Genomic DNA, 22,744 nt, shown 5'->3' on the forward strand with positions numbered 1-22,744 from the left:
AATAACCAAAAGAAGAGAAAACCCAAATCAGTAAAATTAGAGGCAAAATAAGGATATTACAACAGATACCAATGAAGTCAAGAGAAACATTAGGGAATATTTTGAAATTTATATTCCAATAAATTAGAAAATCCAGAAAAAATTGAATAAATGTCTAGATATTTATGATCCACCAAAATTGAACAAAGATTATATAAACAACTTACACAGATCTATAAAGAGCAATGAGATTGAGGGCTAATCTCACAACAAAGAAAAGCCAAAGACCAGACAGATTCACAGATAAATGGTCCTAAAACAATTCCATAAATTAGAAATGGAAGGAACACTACCAAATTTATTCTGCAATATTACCCTGAAAGAAAAACCAGATAAGAATACAATGATAAAAGAAAACGATAGATCAGTTGCATTGGGAAATACATTTCAAAAATCCCTGATAAAATACTTACAAACCAGATTCAGCAACACATTAAGAGGACCAGACAACATGACCAAAAAGGTTTCATTCTAAAAGATGCAAGAAAGTTTCAACATATGCAACTCAATAAAAGTAATACCACATATAAAAAGAATCAGGGACAAAAATCACATGATCATTTCAACAAATGCAGAAAAAGGCTCTTCAAAATTAAACATTTCTTCACGATAAAAGCCTAGGAACAGAAGGACCATCCTTGACATAATAAAGGCTATATCCAAAACACCTATAAGCAGCATTGTACCAAATGGAAAAAAACTGAAAGCATTTCCTTTAAAATTAGGAACAAAACAAGGGTGTCCACTCCCTTCACTCTTCTTCAATACATGACTTAAATCCTATCAATAAAGCAAGAGAAGGAAATAAAAGGGATACAAATAGGAAAAAGGAAGCTAAAATGACATCTTTTATGTTACGTTAAAGCTATGTACTAAGACTAAACATTAGCAGTGAGATAAAAAAACTCTATAATGAAAACCATCAAACACTGAAGAAAGAAATAGAAGAAGACACTACAAGGTGGAAAGATCTGTCATGCCCCTGGATGCTACAGAATTACTGTTGTGAAGTGGCAATATTACCAAAAGTGATCTGCAGATTCAATGCAATCCCCATCAAAATTACAATGACATTTTTTCACAGAAATAGAAAAATCAATCCTAAAATTCATATGAAGGAGGTGTGGCTCAAGTGGTAGAGCAATTTTCTAACAATTCCAAGGCACTGAATTCAAACCCAACAACCACCAAAAAAAATTCATATGGAAGCACAAAGATACCAAAATAACCACAAGAATTCTGAGAAAAGAGCAAATCTGGAAGCATCACAATACTTAACTTCAAATTATTCTACAAAGCCATAGAGCCATATTAACATAAACAGTATGATACTGGAAGAAAACCAGACACATAGACTAATGGGATAGAGTAAGGGACCCAGAAATAAAGCCACATAGCTACAGCCATCTGATTCTTAACAATAGTGCCAAAAAAAAAAAATGCCTTGGGGAAACGACAGCTTCTTCAACAAATGGCATTGGGAAAACTTGATAGTCACATGTAGAAGATTTGAAACTAGAATCCTATCTCTCACCCTCTATGAAAATCAATTCAAAATGAATCAAAGACCTTTATGTAAACCTGAAAGACTTTGAAACTACTACAGGAAAACACTTGAAGACATAGGCATAGCAATGAATTTTTGAATCGGACTCCAATAGCTCAGGAAATTATAACAAGAGAGGGTGATGGGGGCAAGAAATACAATCAAAGTGCACTGTCAAGACTTATGAAAATGTCATTATGAAACCCATTGTTTTGCATCATTCATAAAAATAAGCATATCCTAAAACACATAGCACATTTTACTACAATTAACTCAGTATGTCTTATTGCATTTTAATCTCATTCATAGTTGCTTTTTGGATTGGGATCTTCATCTACAGATTGAAATCTCAAGTAGTTAGGATAATCAATCTTTATTTATCACCTGTCAAACTCTGTTGGTCACAGACTAATAGATAGAAATAGGGACCTCCTAATCACTCCTATCTTTTCCCAGGTTCAGCTATTTCCTAAAAGTATATTTTTACCTAATCTAGTTCTTCCTCTTAGTATAAATTTCTCACAGGGTTTTACTCATCTGTTAACAACAGAACAGAGACACCAAAAACAATCAGAAAAAAATGCCTTAAGAGAATCCACAAGTGATAATCATCTGTCAGGTATAATTAAACTCTCTTAGCATTCTCCTCCCTCAAAGCAACCTCTTCCTGCCATTATCACTAATTTTTCTACTCTCAGAGTACTGCACATTCTCATCTCAAGGTTGAAGAACTTCAGTTCAAGAATTAAGTGAGAAGTGAAAGAAGAGTTCATAAGTCCTTTAGTCAGTAAAGAATGTAAATAGATGGTGGTGATTGAACTGATGGAATAAATGAGAGTGAGCTGAAGGAATGGGGTGGGGTGATACATTCTATTTGCTAAGAGGCTAGATCTTAAACTATATGTCTTCAACCCAAAAGATGATAAATAAGTAATAAGTATGCTAATTAGTTTGAATGTGAATACCATTTCCCAATGTATATGTATATCAAAACACTTCCTAATATACCTTAAACATATATAATTTTTGTATATCAATGACACCTCAAGAAAGCTATATTTTTTTTTAAAAAAATGAAGTTAAGGAATGAAGGAGAAATAACACCATGAAAAAGGAAAGGAAAAACTAAAAAAGGACAGATTATGAAAGACAGTAGAGAATTTGAGGAACAGAGATAGAGCTAATGAGAAGGAAAAGGAATGCAGACACCTCTCTAGGAAGACAAACAGTATGAGGAAGGCAATGTCAGAAAAATATCTTGATTTGCAAAAACTAATGACTGTCACAATAGACTTTTGAAAATACTGCCTTTTGGCTCAAATAAAATGAAACATTTCATGAAAGTTGGAAAATTTTAAATAGTTAGTAAATAGTGATCAGCAGCGGGTCAGTAGAAGATTAGATTATCAGTATCTTTTTTGGTTACTAAAGGAAAGATAAGCATGCTGCTCAAATATAAGTTTAATAGGAGTACCAGTGAGCCAAAAAAGCTCATGAGAACTTTGGCAGAATCAACATCTATTATCAGATAAGATCGGTTAAAGCCAATAACATTTTCCAAACTAGAATTTGCTTTCTCAAGGAAGAATTTATTTTACCGTACTACATAAAAGTCTGTAAAATTTTAAGTAGATTTATGATGTACTTAGAGATTTTTGTTTCTTCTCTATTGTTGGGTTATTTTACCATACTACATAAAAGTTTATAAAATTTTAAGTAGATATATGATGTACTTAGAGATTTTTGTTTCTTCTCTATTGTTGGGGTTTTTTTGGTGGTTTTCTGTTTTGCTTTGGGTTTTGGTTTTTGGTTACCTCCAACAGGCACATTGAAGCCTCTTTGAGCTGGATGAGGGGAGTCCTTTATCATCCCTATTAATCATCTGATTAATGATTATCAAAACATTCTGGAAAGAAGCCAAGTTTCCCCACAAGTAGAAACAGCAATAAATCATGCTAAACCTACTCAAGGACAGAAAGGTTCTTCAATTCTCACTTGGGATGTTGACATATAAAGATTTAAGATCACCAAGAACAGAGAACACCCTAGAAGACAACTGAGAAGTTTTAATAAGAATTTATAGAGTATTACATGTTTAGAGAATTGTGTTTTTACAGAATAAGTGTGTTCATGAAAAAAATCTTAAACATTTATCTTAATTAGTTTGGTAGATAATTTTCAACTGGTAAAAATGTTTATTCTACATTTCACTGGCATGTTTATAACTTTTCAATAAACAAGCAAGTAAAAGAATGTTCCTGTTTTTTATAAAATAATATTAATTACAATATAACACACAAAATTATTAAGCCTTACAAACTAAATGACACAAAGTTCACAATAAAGAGATAAGTAGAAAAACAAGTGGGCAACATCAATATGTGCTACCTGATTCAAAGTTTGAAAAGATCTAAACATTGAAATATATCAAAGTGTTAATGGTGGTTATCTATTGATTAGTAGAATTATTATTTTTTAAAATATTCTTCTTTAAAGTAATCAAATTATCTAAAATAAGATTTTATTTTTAAAAGATATAGCTAGGATTCTGCCAACCTGGCATGACATTGTAAGAAAGTATTAGTTCTTAAGCCATATTCTTTTTTATAGAAATAAGACTCAAAGAATCTTACATTTTTACCTTATGAAAACTTCCATAAAATAGTGTCTTTACTTCATCTGTGTCAAACATAACTGTTTGTACTTCACCTCTTGTGTCCTTATTAAAGAATGATAACGTCTTGCTAGAAGCTGTAATAGCATAAGATCATGATTAAATCACATACATGGTGTAATTGAAAGCATTTCATGTATTGAAAGCATTAGCGAATAATTCTTGTTGGAGAGATTTCTAAAACATTCAAAAATTTCATTTTTGATTAACTGCTACTTATTTATTGACATGTTATATTTGAAAAAGTTAAACACAAAAGCATGTGCAAAGTAAATATATATATCTGGAAGGTGCCTAAAGAGAAGAGAAGAAAAGGAAAAAAACATAATCAAAACTATGCATGCATATGCCTTGAAATAGGATTAAAATCCTTACGATCTGCAATTACTCCAACTTGTGGTTTATAGTCTCTGTCTGTAATTTGCCAAATGGCAAAAGGATCATTGGGAGTTTCTGGGAGAAGTCTGAACAATAATATAATTGTATATGAAGGAGGGAGTCCATTTGGATGTAGTTCTCTGTTGGATAAAGCAAAATAAATAAATAAATATTCATCAGAAACAGAGACTGTTTTAAGCCTTTAAACCAGAATATCATTCTGATGAGTATTAGAGGCTATTCATAATCATCTGGCTTCATAACAGAGGGAAATAATTTGGGAAACACATCAAGGGAACAAACACTAAAGACCCACTCTGTCAGTAGTAATTGATTAATTATAATCTGATAAAATCACCAAAGTCTAGGAAATTACTAAATAGTCTTTTATCATTTTCATTAATTTCTTTTAGAGACACACAGAATTATAAAATCATGAGATAAGTTTGGAGTAATCAATATAATAACTATAGATACCATGTGAAGAGAATGAATCTTACCCATTGTATATCATTATTTCCAAAGTCAGGGAATGAGGTCATAGGTAAAATGACTTAAAGTTTTAATTTCTCTCTCTCGCTACTATAAATAGTACTTACACGTACAAATTCCTCCCTTAAATTCAAACAAATCACCTAGAGACACTCACGTATTCCCCCAAAATAGGACCAACTGTAAATATTTAAGCCATGTACATGGGCAAAGATTTAGTGATGATGAAGGATGTGATTCAATTAAAAGGAAATGTTTTTTGGTTCTAAAGCTGTGAGACTAAAAAAAAAAAAATCTCCTGTGTCCTTCCGAGTTGAGTCAACCATTGTTGACTCTGTTGTTAAAACAGAATTGATGTTTTTCTATCTGAGACCATGTAACACCTTCTACCTAAAAGTAGAACAAAAGGCCTAAGTAGTCAACTCTTGGACAGAAAAGAAGCTATTGCTTATTTCCACAGAATGCTTCTTGAGGCTACATGTCCTCCTAGTACTGTGCGTCTAGTACTCTGTGTAACTGTATCACTGTCTCGCTTCTTCAAACATGTGCTCTGGGCAAGCTGGCGTGATGCCTTTCATATTCAAGAACTAGCTTTAAAATGTTCCATGTTAAAAAAGTTCTCTCCACATTACCTCATCTCTTACTTAGCCCATTTTCACCTTCTTCCCTAGTTAACTGGAACTCATACAAAATAGTAATTCAATTACATTTATGCTTCTTGCCGTGCAGCCAAAGTTTTGACTCTCATGAAGACAATAGGCTGTCACTGGGAGCATGGATCAAATGATAAGAGTGCTTTCCTAGCAAGCACACGGCCCTGAGTTCAAACCCCAGTACTGCCAAAAAGTAAAATAAAATGTAGAATTCATATCTTGAAGTGACTGAAAGAGTTAAATGCTGGGTTTTAAGATTCACTGAAAAACCTGCATGTTGAACCAATGTGGCCAAGTATAAATGAGTTAGGAACTTGCAATGTGGTCAAGCTACAATATAATCTGTGCCTCCTTCAGATAAAATACTTTGGTTTTAGCTGTCCCCGAGCATTTCACATTTCAGACCTTATTTTATGACTGTCCTAAGTTTCTGAAAGCTTTATTTCTTCCTCTTCTTTTCTCTCTGTACGTTGCCAAACACAAGTTTTTCAACATAAAAGTTTTCATTTTAATGAATAAGAAATACATGCTTCCATTATCATATCCAGGTGCAAACCTTCATGAAATAAAATAACATCTAGAGCTACCCCACAGAGTGCCAGAGAATCAGCCAATACAAACTAATCACCGCCTGTCTGATTGTGGACTAGCATTAAGTATGGCGGTCCTTCATTTTCTAAAAATTGCCTGCTCTCATTCTTCACTTATTCCATCCAGTTCTGCATCACAGGAGGAAATGTTCAAAATAATAAGCTGCCTTCCTGTTTTAACAGCCTCCCTTAGAAGAAGCAAAAGTTCAACCCTCGCTTTCAGTGCAACAGAATCAGGAATCCATCATACTTGGGTCTGGGAATAACAAAGTTTGAATCCTAGTTTCCCTCATGAAAACTGCTAGATAATCTGATGGAAGGCAATCAACCCAACGATTTTTAAGGAAACCAAACCAGGTTATGCATAAGGAGTCTTCTGACCTTTGAAAATTTCCAAGTTTCTAGGAAGTCAGCAAAGATTCCAAGAACTTCTTGCCCATTACAAGAGAAGGACCTCCCATTTTCACACTTACACAGTAGGCTGACTGATAAAGGCATTCTTCTGAAGCCTGTAAGCTGAGATGCTGGGGAAAGACCCTGACTCCAGAGAGACTCCTTGTACAGAAGCAAAATTCTTTTCTGTCAGGTTGTATGCTTCAAGCATCTTAAAACCTTTACATCAGAGAGGAAAATATTAAAATCAGTACATTTTAATTATTTTATTTCTTAAATCTTGAAATAAATTAGCCCAAGGATATAAATACTTACCTGGTGAGGTGTAGCCATCCAAATAAATGAGAGGGCAACCTGCAATGCACAGTGTGCTTTAGTTATGATTCACCAACATGATGTACAAATATATATGCACAGAAATAGCAATGTATGTGCTGTGCATCACATTCATGTATTAAATTTATCACTTTAACCTTTTATAAGTTATTTCTCATAGTAAGAAATGCTTTCTGAACATTGTCTAGTTCAACTGAAATTTTACAATCTCCTAAAGAATTAGTGGAATTCAAAGGGAAAACTTTTTTCTGCTTTTGAAATACATTAATTTCCTCCGAGAGAATTTCAGATTTATTCAAAGAGAGAAAAAATTCATTCATCCCCAATCCTCCTCTCTTCCAAGCCCCCAAGCCTCACAATAGATACCAAACATCACATAACATTAATGAGTACACAGCAATTTTGACCCTGTACCCCTTAAGTGCCAGGGGAACCAAAGGGCTACATCCAAGACCATTTGATGCAGAAAGAAGACAATTCTGGTTCCCTACCCATTTCAACCACTGCTGTTCCATACTGGGGTTCAGCATAAATTTTCACAGTTTGTTTAGAACTTGTTTATTGCTACCACCTCTAAGCAGAGTTTTGAGTTTTTAAAATATAATTGTTAATAGGTGGAAACACCACACTTGTAAAGCACAACCTTGATTGTGGATGAAAAAGGAGATAAATAGGTTCAGTTTATCTTTAATCTGACACTATAGTTTAAAAGATGAACTTGAGGTCTTGGTATAAAAAATCTCTAAACCAAGCAAATCAATGACAATCAACTGATTTCTACTGAGCACACAGGCACAAGCCAGTTTTTCATGGCTCTCGTGAAACACAAATGTTGACAGAAAGAATACCAATTGATTACTAAGAGGGAAAAGCTTCTTCAGAAATGTTTCTGTATATGCAACTCTAAGCTGAAGCTTAATTTACCCCAATGCCACAACCACTGGGGTGGTGGGAAAAGAATATATTAAAATGCTTTATTTCCACACAAGGATTATTACATCTTCAAGACTAAAAATGGACTTCTGACAAGCACACATTTAGCATGATCTCAATGGAACAATGATTCATGATTTCCCATGTTCTATTTATGCAGATACTTGATCCCAAATAGTATGAATAATTGTCTATACATACTTATTTTTCAAGACAAGTTAGGTTATGGATCTACGTGAACCATGACTTACTTGAGGTGGCAGTTTCACAAACAAATGTAATGAGGTTATCCTCTATCTTCTCAAAGGATTCAAAGTCATCCACAATGAACACATGCCGTTCACTTGGCTTGCTGGCAATGTTAGCAAGTTCGCTGTAGTCCACATCAGCCACACCAACTACAAAGACACTGAACCCTGCAAAGTAGTGTTTGCAGAGTGAATTACATATGGTATTTCTGTCTTTTATTATTTGAAATAAAAAAACTTTATCAGAAATGATGCTGTATTTTCTCAATGGTGCAGCAAGTCCTTTCATTTGACGTGAACTCTCCTCAATGGATGAACATGGACTTCTTAAGGAATATGCATTTTTTTCCAAGTCATCCTATTTTCTGGCTTATCAATTCAATTCACTGGGTCTCCTAAAATAAAATTCTAATAATTAAAAGATGAAGCTTTTAATAAGAAAAAGATATTGTGTGGTGCAGATAGCCTTCCACAGAGCCACAGTCCTAAAATACACTAAGTTGAGAGGCTCCCTTAGGTACCATTTAGAACTTAAGCTTATATGACTCAGAAACCAAGAATGAGCTATTTTAAATTTGAATTCTTGAAACTGATTTTTCTCAGCAAACTCAGACTCGATGGCAGTACTTTGACCACCTTTGAAACAGAACCCGCAATTCCCACTGGCAATAAAACATCCTTTATTTAGGCTAATACAAACAAACAAAGCCTTTGCTCCAAAAGTTAACTTGATCTCAGAAAAAACATAGGTTAGTATATAAGGTTTGGCATATAATTTGTAATTTAGTGTATACATGTATATGGTAACTAGGGAAGCAAATCCATAACCCCAAATTCAAGTCAGCTAAAGACAAAATGTCTATAAGTCTGCTCAAAGTATATGACCTTATGGCAATGAATTTATAATATGTGTGTAAAAGATAGATGATAGATAGGTAGATGAGAGAGAGAGAGAGAGATAAGCATGAAGAACAATCTCCACTGAAAGAGATGGCATGGTATAGCACTAATCAACACTCATAATTTTAGCAAAAGAATTATGTATATGCAGATGACAAATTCCACATCACCTTAAAATTTCTTGGAATACATCACCCAAAGCATAGGACACTTTCTAAAATAAACCCACCTTGGACCCTGCTTGGGGCAGAAGGGGGAAGGATGAGAATGCAAGTAATGGAAAGACCTCATTTCATTTCTAACAACCCAATGAACCCAAAGGGCAATGTTACCAAGGGGCTCTCAGGATGTTTGCTTGACAAAAACCTAACCTAGAGATATCACCCCGAGAGCTTGATACTTTTTAACTTGCAGTGTACCCTTCAGCAATCTGTATTACGTCTGAATCTGCAAGGACAAACTAAAACTGAAGACATCGTAGACCTCTCCTTACATAGGAACCAGCATCAAGATACATCACTGCCATGGCAGAACACTCACTTTAAGGATACCCCCATTATCTTATACCTTTCAAGCTGCTATGGGGAGATTCTATTTACCCCTTGACAAACCCTGAATCACATCTTCTACAAAAAATACACCATATCATTTTTGAGGAATTAGCTAACTATTCCATAATTAAGTTTAAACTAACATTATAAGAGTACACAGCAAAACAGAAGAACATAAAATCAGTAAATGTTGTCTTTTTCAATCATTTCTGAGTATTTAAGATAATGAATGCAATCAAATCCAGTCCTTACACTTACCTGACTGCTGTATGATGAAAGCTGCCTTCTTGACCTCATCCTGTGACCGACCATCGGTGACCACAACTAACACCTTGGGGACATTCTTCCTCATGCCGCTCTCCCAGGTCAAGACCTTCTCCTTGATAAATGTGAGGGCCTTGCCTATGGAGTGTGACAGGGGACACTTTAATATCACCTCAGTGAAAACTATCCAAATGCCATTAGCCATGCCGACATAATTACAGTCTGGACCCTTCAATGAGATGATACACTCAGTACTATCCATTATGTTTGGATACCAAAGATCTTCACAGACTCTGATGAACTATACCTGTTCTTGTGTTTCCTCCTCTGTACCTAATGTTCTGAAGGGCCCCAAGAGCCAAGGCCTTGTCATTGTATGTGTTCAGCTTGAACTCAGACTTGACCTCATCACTGTACTGCACAAATGAAACCTGAAAGAAAATGGATGTTGCAGTGATTCACTTAGCTGCAGAGTAGAGAGAAGGGTGTCATAGACTTAGCAGGATATTATATCCTCTTTATAGTTATTATTGTAACAATGGCTGCTGTTGTCTCATTAAATTCTCTAATTCCCAGTCCTCACTGAAATTGTTGTAACTGATACTAATGATGCAAATATGCTGTATCCATGTGTCTTTCCTAGGACTTAAGAAGAGATCGGCTAATCTGGGGAACACTGAGATCCCAGCACTATAAATAAGAACCCAGTTGTTGGTTGAAGAGTTCGTTCTCAGCCAACTGTACTTCTCATTGACTATATTCATTCTTCACAGTAATATAAAAATGTTCCATACATGACAGTAATCACCACTCATGAGAAACTTGGTGACAGTGTGATTTAATGGAAAGAGTTCAGGTTTTATAGTCAGGATTCACTGGGCTCAAATCCCAGCTCTGTAAATTAATAGCTGTATGACACTAAGTTAAGTTCCTACTTCTTGGCGTTAGTTTCCTTGTCAGTAAAGTGAAGATAATTCTATTTATCTTCTAAGGTTGTTTAAAAGAATAATAACCATGTATACACAGTAACTGAAGTTAGTAAGTACAATAGCTATTTTTATTAGAAATTCTAATTCTGAAAAGGATGAAAACACAGCTGAGCTGTTGACACACTAAATTAAGAATGAAACCAGGCTTTTTATTCTTCTTGGGTTGGAACAATGTCCACAAGGTTACAGTGGGATTTCACTTTTACTGTATTCCTTCCATAAAGTATTACTTCATAAAGAGAATGTAGTTTGCTTAAGAAATTATCATTTATTTCAAAATCTTTTCTGTAAGATGCCACAATGACAAACAAACTGCCAGAATAAAGAAAATCCACCAAAATAAATTGAGAAGAAAAGAAAAAGAGAATATGTTTAAAGATAGAATTTCTTGCTTTAAAGACTAGACAGTGATTTAGATAGAAGAGAGACACACAAGTAAGGACCATGTAAAATGGTATTTGCTACAATGGTGATTCTCACAAAATACTTCATGAGCATGGAATGCCTACTGCTATCAGGGAGCCTCTCCAGAAGGGGTGGAATTTGAAGTGAGCCTTCAAGACTACCGAATACAAGAAATAGCTAATAATAGCTTGAATTTGGATTCTCAAAGGAGTCAGGGAAGGCCTCCCCAAATACTTTAGTGCCACTGGATGTGAGAGTTCATAAATTCATGGGTATACTGAGAATGGTGGAGCTTTACAGCTTTATAGGTAGATTAGGGCAAAATGATTAATTACTTTTTGAAGCCTCTCAAAAATATTAACTTCTTTAAGTTCCTACTCTAGTACAACAAATACACTGGAAGTAATATCATTTTAGGAAAACAAATTTAACACCCTTTTGCTTATTAATGGACATTGTTTTAGCAGGGATAATAAATGCAATATAATAATAGAGCAGACAGCAGATTGCACCTACCCACTCCAGTCACTATAGTCTTCTCACTTTATAAGACATGACAATCATAATGGATTTAATGTTCAGAACTTTGGATGACCTTTCATGGAAATGTAAAAATGTTGGAAATTTTAAGCAGGAAGTTGGAGTCACACTCCCTTAAAGTCTCCAATGGGAGTATCATCTAGCCAAAAAAAGGAAACCTATAGGAATATTTATTTTTCTATTTATTTATCATTTACACCCACTTCCTCCCTTCCAAAAAATACATGTATAAAGGAAACAGCAAATTATAAAGGTCAAAACACAGTTTATAATGAAACAACTTTCTACTTAAAAAGGAAAGTTCAGAGGAAACAGCAAGACACAACAAATGAATAATGTTGTGTTGAGATTAACACTCACCTGAATCCCAGCAGGACTGATTTCATCAAAGGCCCCCACAGTATTGAAAATGAATTTTACAACTTTGTTAAAATTATCATCCCCAATACTCCAAGAGGCATCCGTCAAGAACACAATATCAGCCTTGGCCCCTTTGCATACTGAAAAAAAAAAAAAAGGCACAGAGGAAGCCCCAAATCTGTTTAATTCTTCCATTTAAATGAACTCTACAAACTGCTTCAAACAATCATTCAGGTAGAATCAAATGAAGAACAATGATGTCCAGAACTGGAGGACCATCAGTGGGTTTGGAGATTTTAAAAAGAATTATCAAAGATTTAGTACAAATAAATTTTTTTTCCTTAAAATTAGGCCACTGGAATCATATATGGGGAAGAAAAGAAGAAAATAAAATAAACAAACATCTTTAATTTGACTGTTTTTAGACTTAGAAGTTAAAAATATCTAAAGAAAAATTAAACAAAATTTTACTTTTTGAAAACAGCATATAGAATGTACTATGGACTTTGAATGGTAATGCTGTGTAGGTCTTCCATTGCCACAAGTGTACCAGTCTAGCCGGGGATATTGATAGTTGGGAGGCTAGGAGCAAAAAACTCTCTATACTTCCTGCTCAGTTTGTTGTGAACCCTAAACTACTGTAGAAAATAAAGCTTATTTTAAAAAAAATTAACATGTTTTTAAGCCAAGATTGCTGAGTTTCTTTCAACATTCTAAAGAAAGCCACTAGTGTATTTCCCTTTAGCCTTTATTATTTTATATAGTTTTAATTTTGAATTTGACTTATGTAATAGGTTTAATAAAGTTGCAATAATCTAGATCCTTCTAATATGAAAGACATATCCTTTCAAATCTGGAATGCTTTCTAAAATAAAAAAATGTGGGAAAAGAATAATCCAGTAGTTTTTTTGCATGAGCTTAATTTGATCGAGCACTGAAGGAAGAATCACACCCAAATTACTGAGGGTCCAGCCTCAGTCCTTCAGTATATCTTTTTACCAGTTCACTGCTACTGACAATTACATTTCAAGGTTTGGTAAATGGAAAGATTTTTTTAGCTTTGTGTAATCCAGAACTTGACTCAGATCAGAAAGTCAGGAGTTACACAGTCAAGAGCCTCAGGAACTAGGTCGCAGACACAGCCAAAAAAGGTTCATATATCCCATTGATACCATGCAAAGAAAAAGCTACCATGTTACTACGGACTGTGGATGCTATCACTAGATCTTAACCTGCATAACTGAGGAAATAAAGACCTGGAGTAGTTTATGACTGATTTTATTCATACCAAAATGTGCCTGGAGGAGAGGAACAAACAATGGCAATCTTTTCTTTCAATCTAAAACTTTTCAGCAAGAAAAATAATTCTGAAATATTTTTCTTATCAATTGTAAATGATGTATCTGCAGCATAAATGAGAAGTCTGGAAATCCCTATCAGCTGTACTTATTGCCTATCCAACTGTACTTACCATCACGGGCTGGAGGAATAGTGGGAGGAGGAGAGGGTGTAGGTGGCTCTGTAGGAGCTTCCGTTGGCTTTACAGCTAGAATTTTAAAATAATAATTAGAAAAATACAACATGCACACATTTCATATCCCAGAAAGCAAATTTTAAGAGCAATCTAAATCTTCAATAACAAACCAAGTCTTAGAAAACAAGGCTCTAGCCTCATTTCATTAAAACTGACAAATTTTATGAAATTTTTTTATGGAAAGATCCTATTCTTTCCATAATTGGTATTGTTGGTAGGTGTTCACATCAACAACAGAATGCAAAGATGCAAAGAAGAGAAGGTCAAAAGAATAAAAGTCATTAAAGTGAATGCATGTTCACCTTCTCTCTGTGGGCTACAGCCATCTCTCACCCTTTCAGTCCTTTCCTTAAAGCAGTATCAACTTTGCAGCAAGGACAACCTGGAATTTCTGCATAGACTGTACTTTCAGGAACTTTCCATCATACCACCATTACTGCTACCCATGAGGGGAAGGTATCATTAAGTCTCCCATACCAGGATTATGCTATACAGAATAGAATGAAGAGTTTCCAGATTATTCAAAAACTTACTGGTATGTTCTTTGATGGGAACACCTGGCCCCTCAAGATTTGGTGTCTGCACAAAAACAGTAGCACTATATTCAGCCTCTGGTGAGAGGCCAGTGAAGCAGTGGCTAGTTTCTGATCCACGCACTGTAATTTCTTGTCCTCTAGTTCCTGGTCATGACACCAAAGGAAAATGCAAGTGTTATCATCTATTATTTTTTAAGGCATTTTATAAGGACAATGAATTCTTCTTTACTGAAGTTTAAAATGTTTCCACTACATACTCCAGTTCATTTTCTTTTACACACATACCATCTGCAGGACTCAGTTTTAGCCTGTAGGAGGTCGCTGCCCGGTGAGGTGACCATTTGACACAGAATGTATCCCACCCAACTTGGTAAGTTTTCAGATCTGTCACATTTAAATACACTACAAAAGAAATAAAGAGATTCACTTTCTGAATGAAAGCACAAAACGCATACTTTTAATCTCAACACAATTTTTGAACTCCCACTGTGACTGAAAAAAATGTCTAAAATCTCAATGTTTTCTTATAAGAAACATACATCAAATATACATGAAAATATAGCAGAGTCAAAACAAACCTCCCTTTCCATGACTAACTTTTGAGGAAACGAAATCACACAGTCCCTTGTGGAAAATCATAAGAAATTTTTCTGAAAGGCTATCTTATTAAGTCCTTAAACATATATTAAAGCACTTGGTGACCACAAAATCTATCTGTGGGCAAAATTCAGTAATTCAATAAAATTGTATCAATGGATTTAGGGTAATAAATAACTTAACATTGAATGTCAAGAAAACTAGCATCCCCACTGCTGACAAATGGATCAAGAAAATGTGGTATTTATACACAATGGAATTTTACTCAGCCATGAAGAAGAATGAAATCTTCTCATTCGCAAGTAAATGGATGGAACTGGAGAACATCATTCTGAGCGAGGTTAGCCAGGCTCAGAAGACCAAAAATCATTTGTTCTTCCTCATATGAGGGTTTTAGATCTAGGGCAAATGCAACAATGTTGTTAGACTTGAGTCACATGACAAGGGGAGAGCACATATGGGAGATATGGGGATAGGTAGAAAACCCAAAACATGAAAGGCGTTTGATGTCCCCACTCCAGAGGAACTAATACAGAAACCTTAAAGCCACAGAGGTCAACACGAGAAGGGGATCAGAAACCAGTGTAAAGATCAGTTAGAGATGAATCAACTTGGGTTGTGACACATTTGTACATGGAAGCAATGCTAGGAATCTCTCTGTATAGCTATCCTTAACTCAACTAGCAAAAATGCTTTGTCTTTCTTATTATTGCTTAAGTCTTCTCTTCTACAAAATTAGACACAAGGGCAGAACAAATTCTGCCTGGAAGAAAGGTGGGAGGAAGGAAGGGGAGGAGGGGTAGAGGGTAGATGCAGGGGGCAGGGGAGAGAAATGACCAAAACAATGTATGCACATGTGAATAAATGAATAAAAAAATTTAAAAAAGAAAACTAGCATCACAACACTACACAGATTCATAGATAAAATGACAAAATTCTGTATGTTTTACCTTTTAAAATTCAAAATATAATATTTGATAGCAGATAAACATGACTTCTTCACCACATACTTTTTTTATATATTTAATTAACTGTACATATTTCCTTCAAGAGGACTCACACATATGATAACCCTCAGAGAGCTATCTGAAGTTGACAGACTAAGCAAATCTTAGTCCAGGACCTCCGAGGGAATGCTCTATCTAGACATGATTCTCTCCATGTGAGCTCTGAGGACCAGCCCTCTGTGCCCTGGAGAAAGGGAAGGACAGACACCACCAGAGCAGAATGAAGGGCATAGAATTGGGACCCCAGTCTCCTCCTACCACTGGTCAATCCCATTCAGACATTACTTATGGATTTAGACAGATAGGTATTTGTTTCACTGAACACAAACTGGCCTATCTACATAATGCTGGAAAACCTTGCACATGTTAGGAAAAAGTAAAATTAAAACAGACTGACCTGGTAAATTTCACTCTATGCTTTCTTATAACCACAAAAAGATATTTTACTCACATGTAGTGCCTTGATCTGTGAGAGGAAGGCTGAGTCCAGAATCATACTGAGCATAAACACTCACGTCATAGGTAGTGCTGGGATTGAGACTGTGCAAAGTGTATGATGTCACTTCTCCAACAAAGGCTTCCATGGGTTCATTGGAACCTTTGATGAAATACACAAAATGACACATAAATCTGTAATAATTTGCCTCAGATTTCGCTCAAAATTAAAGATCTTAACTTTAAGTCAGATGGTGGAATGAACACATCAATTCTCATAGGCCTCTCATGTAGCACATAAACCATGCATACAGAGCTGTAAGTCCAAATTCCTCACTTTCTTATTCTCATAGAATAGCACAGTACTGAGAACGCAGTAAGTATATAATCAATGTTACTTTAGTGAACACACTCTCATGCCTCTTTTCTAAGCCCTACTTTGCCAGCATAGAGCCTTCCACAGAGTAGGTACTCAATTAACATATTTTAATTTGTTGCAGTGATGATCTAAGAATCACTATCTTGACCTCATTCCACATATTTTGATTATCGAGGGTCCTCAGTTATCAACTCTCCTTTCCTCTTTTAAGTTCTTTTTCTATTTTCTATTTCTTACACAGGTACACATTGTCTTTCTTTTGCTTTCTCCTTTGCTTTTTTTCCTAGTTCACAGTCTTCCTGGGTTCATGGAAGATGCCTTAGGAAATTTGGTACAAAGAGCATATTTCTTCCAATTTTGGTAAGCATTAAGACAAAAGATAAAAAGATGGAAAATCATTTAATGATGGTGATATTGGCTTAGGTGAATAGATCAGTGGGGAGTTGGATAAACTAAAGTGCACAAAATCTATGCCCAAATGGAATAACATTTGGACATAATGGGGAAAATATAGAAGTTTATATGGATTAAATATGCATTATTTCATGGCAATAGTAACATATAAGATGTCTGAACAAAAGCAGCTTCAATGTGTGCAATTTTATGGATCAGGTCAAACTTCTCAGTCATGAAATTTGCTACAAATCTCATGTACACTCACAATAACAGTGGTGCTTTGGACCACTGACAGCACTGTTTTCACCAACATTACCTCTAGTGAGAAGGGAATTGATGTGGTAACAGGAGAGTCCGGCAGCAGGGGATACAACAGAGAATATCATCATAAACAAATAATTTTCCAATGTATTTCTAGTATGACAAATATGCTTCCTTACCTACTGGCTTATACACAATTTTATATCCAAGAACTGGAGAGGGCGAAGGATCCCAAGACACTCTGAACCTTGTATACCACTCATCAGAGATGTGTATGTTCTGAGGCGGAAGAAGTCCCACTGAAAGCAAACATTGGGCCTGCATTACTGACCTCTCATTGGCACAGAAGAACATGGAACTCTATGAGTATTGTTAGGGTAGCCCTATGAGAGCAGTTTTGTTTTTAATATTCCATAATCTCCTTATCCAGAAAATAACTAAAACCCATTGAAATGTTCCCAAACTTCAGTTTTCCAAATTCAAAAAGCAATTCAAATGGATTCAGAACTGATGATTTTCAAGAGTCTTCTAATAGGAGATAAGATCAAAAGTTGGTATTGGATATGGGTCAGAATTACAGAAAATAAAAGAGATCTCCAATCATTTTTAGAATGTTATAGATTATAGAATGTTGGAGCCAGAGGGTAATTTAGATACTATCTGGTTAGACACCTCATCACATAATAAGATATAATTTTCCAAGACCACACAGCTAGCTAGTGACTGAAAGAAGATTCTTTTCCTATACCACCCTATCTTTCGTCAACATAACCTAGAACACCTTAATCTACAACTTACAAAGTCAATACTGTTTAATGCATGTTAAGTAGTCACTGAATTATTGCTCAGTCATAGCATTACAAAAATAATTCATACAACTTAAAAAACTTTTCTTTTTATAAAAGATACTATACTTGGCTTTTGCTCTTTCTGAAAAATTCAAAATATAGTAAGGATTTCATTTTACATTTTAATAAGCATAAAATTTGAAAATATGACATTTTCCCCAGAAAAGTACTAAAATATATTTTAAATCTAAGAAAGTGAAAAGAGGGAAGTAAGTTGTTAAACTAAAATCATCTTGAGTCACTGGCTAATTCTCCACTGACTGTCCTTCAGACAAAGTATCAGTGAGTATACAGATTCTTGACCTCCAGAGACAAAGCTGAGTTGATAGGCCTGCTTTGCTCTTAGCAGCTTTCAAATGCTATCTTTCACAAATTCTGTATGTTATAAAGAACATTTAAGCACAAAAAGAGATTGGGCAAGTTAAAGAGGAAAGAAGCCTGAAATTATTTAGATTTAAGTAGATTTTTGCTGAATGAAGTAGAAAGAGATGTCAATATTTACAGACCTAGAGCACAGTCTGCCATTTTGTTACACCAGTGGCTTTCAATTCCAGCAGTAGCTGCACATTACAACATCCGGGGCCACATCTCAGACCAGTAATATCAGTATCTGTGGGAGGGGCTCTCAGGCATCACTTGAAAGCTTCCCAAGTGATTCCAATGAGATTCCAAAGGTCCTCTAACCACATTAGAGAATCCTTAAATCATAAGAAACTCTTACCAGTATCAGTTAGAAAAGGTGACCTGAACACTGGTAATTTTCTGTACATTATTTGATGCAGTAATTTATTTTTTACACTGTTGGGATTTGAACTCATGGCCTCATGCTTTCTAGAAAATCACTCTACTACTTGAGCCATTCTACCAGCACTTTGTGCTTGAGTTAATTTTTCAGGTAAGGTGTTGTGCCTTTTGCACAGACTGGCCTTAAATCATGATCCTCTCATCTCTATGTTCTGCATGGCTGGGATTACAACAATGGACCACTTTGCTGGTCTGATGATAATTTTTAAAGCTACATTTTTAGAAAGAAGATAATTGCTAATCATTTTGCTTCTCAGTCACAACCAAGCATTTTTAGCCAATACTACATCGACTAACAACTATAGTTTTAACTAAAACCACACAAACTATAGCATTATTCAGAGAACATGCTATAGTTTTCCAAAATATCTCAAGCAAAGAAAAACATGCAGGTTTCTGTCTACTTTTTTCTTCTCTTAATAGACCTTAATAAAGTTAAAAATAAATTGTGTTCCTCTATCATCATTTTGGAAAAATTGAACATCTGATACAAATGTTAGTATATCAAAATAATATTTCAGATACACAAGTAAAGGCAAAATTTAAAGCGCCTAAAAGATATAAGAAACATTAAAATTATGACAATCTCAAAGCAAAAGAAAAAAAAAAGACATATAAGACACTGACCAGTTCTTCCATTTCCAGTTAGATGGCCACCATCTCCATCTTCATAAACAGCAATAACAGTAATTTTATATGGAGTATCAGATTGCAGGGGCTGCAGTATTACATTATTTCTTCTGCCTGGAACTGTGGTCTGTAGGTGAAGTGAAATTACACATTTATTACTGGCTAGAGGACTTCCACATCAAAAACCAATACTGTTTTATATATTCCCATAATGAGTAATGGTTTCTTTATATTTCCTTTTTGTTTCACAATGCTCATGGCAAGACAAATTGTATACATGGCATGGGAGAATAGTTTTAGAGTCTGACAGATCTGGGCTCAAAACAGATCAGTCACTAAGCAGCAACTTAGCATCTCTGAAGGAAAAAAATGAGAAATAAAAGCAATAAGAAACCTAAGACTTCAGAACACTTTACTGAGTGCTGCAGAACTTAGTAATAACCTTGTTCCCTTCATCTTTCTTCACTACACATTACGTTTCTAGGTAGTACTTCAATGAATGTGAACCAGCAGAGAATCCACTGGTCATCAAAAATGGACACAGTGTCTGTCTTCAAGAATATCAGTTTGTCTTGGGGATATACCCAAAAGAATGTGACTCAGGTTACTCCAGAGGCACCTGCACACCCATGTTTATTGCAGCACTATTCACAGTAGCCAAGTTATGGAAACAGCCAAGATGCCCCACTACTGATGAATGGATTAAGAAAATGTGGTATTTATACACGATGGAATTTTATGCAGCCATGAAGAACAATGAAATGTTATCATTTGCAGATAAATTGATGGAATTGGAGAACATTATTCTGAGTGAGGTTAGGCTGGCCCAAAAGACCAAAAATCATATGTTCTCCCTCATATGTGGACATTAGATCAAGGGCAAACACAACAAGGGGATTGAACTTTGATCACATGATAAAGTGAGAGCACACAAGGGAGGATGAGGATAGATAAGACACCTAAAAAATTAGCTATCATTTGTTGCCCTCAACGCAGAGAAACTAATGCAAATACTTGAAAGTGACTGAGGCCAATAGGAGAAGGGAACAAGGAACTAGAGAAAAGGTTAGATCAAGAAGAATTAACCTAGAAGGTAACACACATGCACAGGAAATCAATGCGAGTCAACTCCCTGTATAGCTATCCTTATCTCAACTAGCAAAAACACTTGGTCCTTCCTATTACTGCTTATACTCTCTCCTCAACAAAATTAGAGATGAGGGCAAAATAGTTTCTGCCTGGTAGCAAGGGGTTGGGGGGGTAAGGGAGGAGGGGGTGGGGGAAGGGGCGAGAAATGACCCAAACATTGTATGCACATATGAATAAAATAAAATTAAAAAAAAAGAATATCAGTTTGTCTGATACCAACTGAATGGAAAAGATAGAAACAAGAAAATGGAAACTACATGCAACTGCATCCTCAAAGAGGACATAAACCGTCACCTCTCAATCTCTCTTCTAACCCCAGCCTTTATTTCTATGAACACCGTGCTGATGATTCCTGGCCTGAAGTCCCATAACTGAACACAGTAAATTGGTAGAAGAAATTAATGTTTTCAGAAAGGAAAAGAAGATTGAATTATTAGTCCATGGTAAGGCTAAACAAACACTAAACTTGAGCTTCTCTACTAAGTATGGTAAAACCGATTATCTCATTTTGATCAGAAATTCTAAATGGAATTACATGTTTTTGTTGGTAATAGAGGGGGCCTTCAGTTACAGCTTAGTCTACCAAGTTTGAACTATTTTATCACATGGAGTACATGAGAAATCGTGGTCTAAGGGGACATGTGTAGTAAAAAGGTTGCAAACCACAGAACCCATCTCCTTTACAAACCCCATTTTAGGAAATATTGTTAGCACAGCCATTTATCACTGCACTTCAATGTAAGTGGCTTTCTATCCACAGCAAGTGTACATCACAGTGAGGGCTATGAGGATGCTACAGAAAATTTAAGCCTGGATCTGGAGAGACAAAATATGCTACTCAAAAACTTTGGAGGGGCTGTGGATGGAGCTCAGTGGTTCAGCATTTGCTTAGCATGCCCAAGGCCCAAGTTCAATCCCTAGCACTGCAAAGAAAAAAAAAAAGTTTGGAACTAATGGGAAACTGTAAAGTCAAAAACAAAGTATTCTGCAAAATGTTAAGTTCAGAGAAATAAGAGAGCAATTAGCACAAAGTATTGAAGGGAGAACTTTTGTAGAGGAATTCAATTTGAAGAAAGAATATGGTATATAACCACATCATTATCTAAACATCAACTCAGATACTCCAGATTAATAGGAATCATTTTCACTAGACTTTGTGATATAATTTGATGTTTAAAAGTATACAGATGACCATAATAAGTTAAGACAGATTTTCAATAGGTCTTCAAAATACAAATGAACACCCAAATCACTGCATCTCTGTGGTGAGGAAAGCTAAACCACACATTGTGTGTGGTCCCCATATCAAGTCAGAGAAAGCTATATAAAATCTGTCACATGAGGGTCAAAGACTCAACTCTAATCACAGCACACTTCTAAAGAAGAAGTTTAATTTCACTCTCCAACTGGCTAAGATTATAAAATGTGTCAATGGGTGGGTGTTACACTTACATATTCATCAATTGGATCACCAACGGTGGGAGAATAAATGATCCTGTACTGCTGAACTGGTCCATCAGCATGATCCCAGCCTACAGACAGGCTATTGGTTGTCTCCCCAAAGACTCTCAGATTCCTTGGTCCACTTCGTGGAACTAAATAAAATATAGGAGAGTTTGTTGCCTGCCAGAGAGCATTATCCAAGCTCAGATTTAGGAAGCTACTTGCAGATGTCTCGCCATTCATGATGATGTTTCTCCCGTATGATAAAATACATATCACAAACAGTACAAAGTGCCATATTTCAGAACTACAATTATATGATGAACTTCCAGTGACACAGAGCTAGGTTCGAATCTAAATCTACAGACTGGGCAAGAAAAGGATTATTTTAACCTCTCTAACTGCCTCTGTTTAATGAAACATAGAGACCACAG

General features: G+C 35.4%; 1 protein-coding gene across 5 annotated transcripts in view; it reads right to left on the reverse strand.

The window, feature by feature from the left end:
* Col12a1 (collagen type XII alpha 1 chain) overlaps positions 1-22,744 on the reverse strand; it is a 120,095-nt gene that overhangs the window by 26,886 nt on the left and 70,465 nt on the right. For all 5 annotated transcript variants that reach the window (XM_074079357.1, XM_074079375.1, XM_074079361.1 and 2 more), the window contains 15 exons: positions 22,320-22,462; positions 19,716-19,845; positions 17,616-17,735; positions 16,417-16,563; positions 14,647-14,763; positions 14,359-14,505; positions 13,763-13,837; positions 12,292-12,431; positions 10,305-10,428; positions 9,992-10,135; positions 8,286-8,450; positions 7,081-7,119; positions 6,846-6,984; positions 4,635-4,777; positions 4,227-4,336 (listed from right to left, as the gene is read on the reverse strand). In XM_074079357.1, coding sequence (XP_073935458.1) covers positions 4,227-4,336; positions 4,635-4,777; positions 6,846-6,984; positions 7,081-7,119; positions 8,286-8,450; positions 9,992-10,135; positions 10,305-10,428; positions 12,292-12,431; positions 13,763-13,837; positions 14,359-14,505; positions 14,647-14,763; positions 16,417-16,563; positions 17,616-17,735; positions 19,716-19,845; positions 22,320-22,462 — 1,883 coding nt within the window. The remainder of the gene's footprint in view (positions 1-4,226; positions 4,337-4,634; positions 4,778-6,845; positions 6,985-7,080; positions 7,120-8,285; positions 8,451-9,991; positions 10,136-10,304; positions 10,429-12,291; positions 12,432-13,762; positions 13,838-14,358; positions 14,506-14,646; positions 14,764-16,416; positions 16,564-17,615; positions 17,736-19,715; positions 19,846-22,319; positions 22,463-22,744) is intronic.

This window comes from Castor canadensis, chromosome 1 (genome assembly GCF_047511655.1).
Source record: "Castor canadensis chromosome 1, mCasCan1.hap1v2, whole genome shotgun sequence".
Lineage (NCBI taxonomy): Eukaryota > Metazoa > Chordata > Mammalia > Rodentia > Castoridae > Castor > Castor canadensis.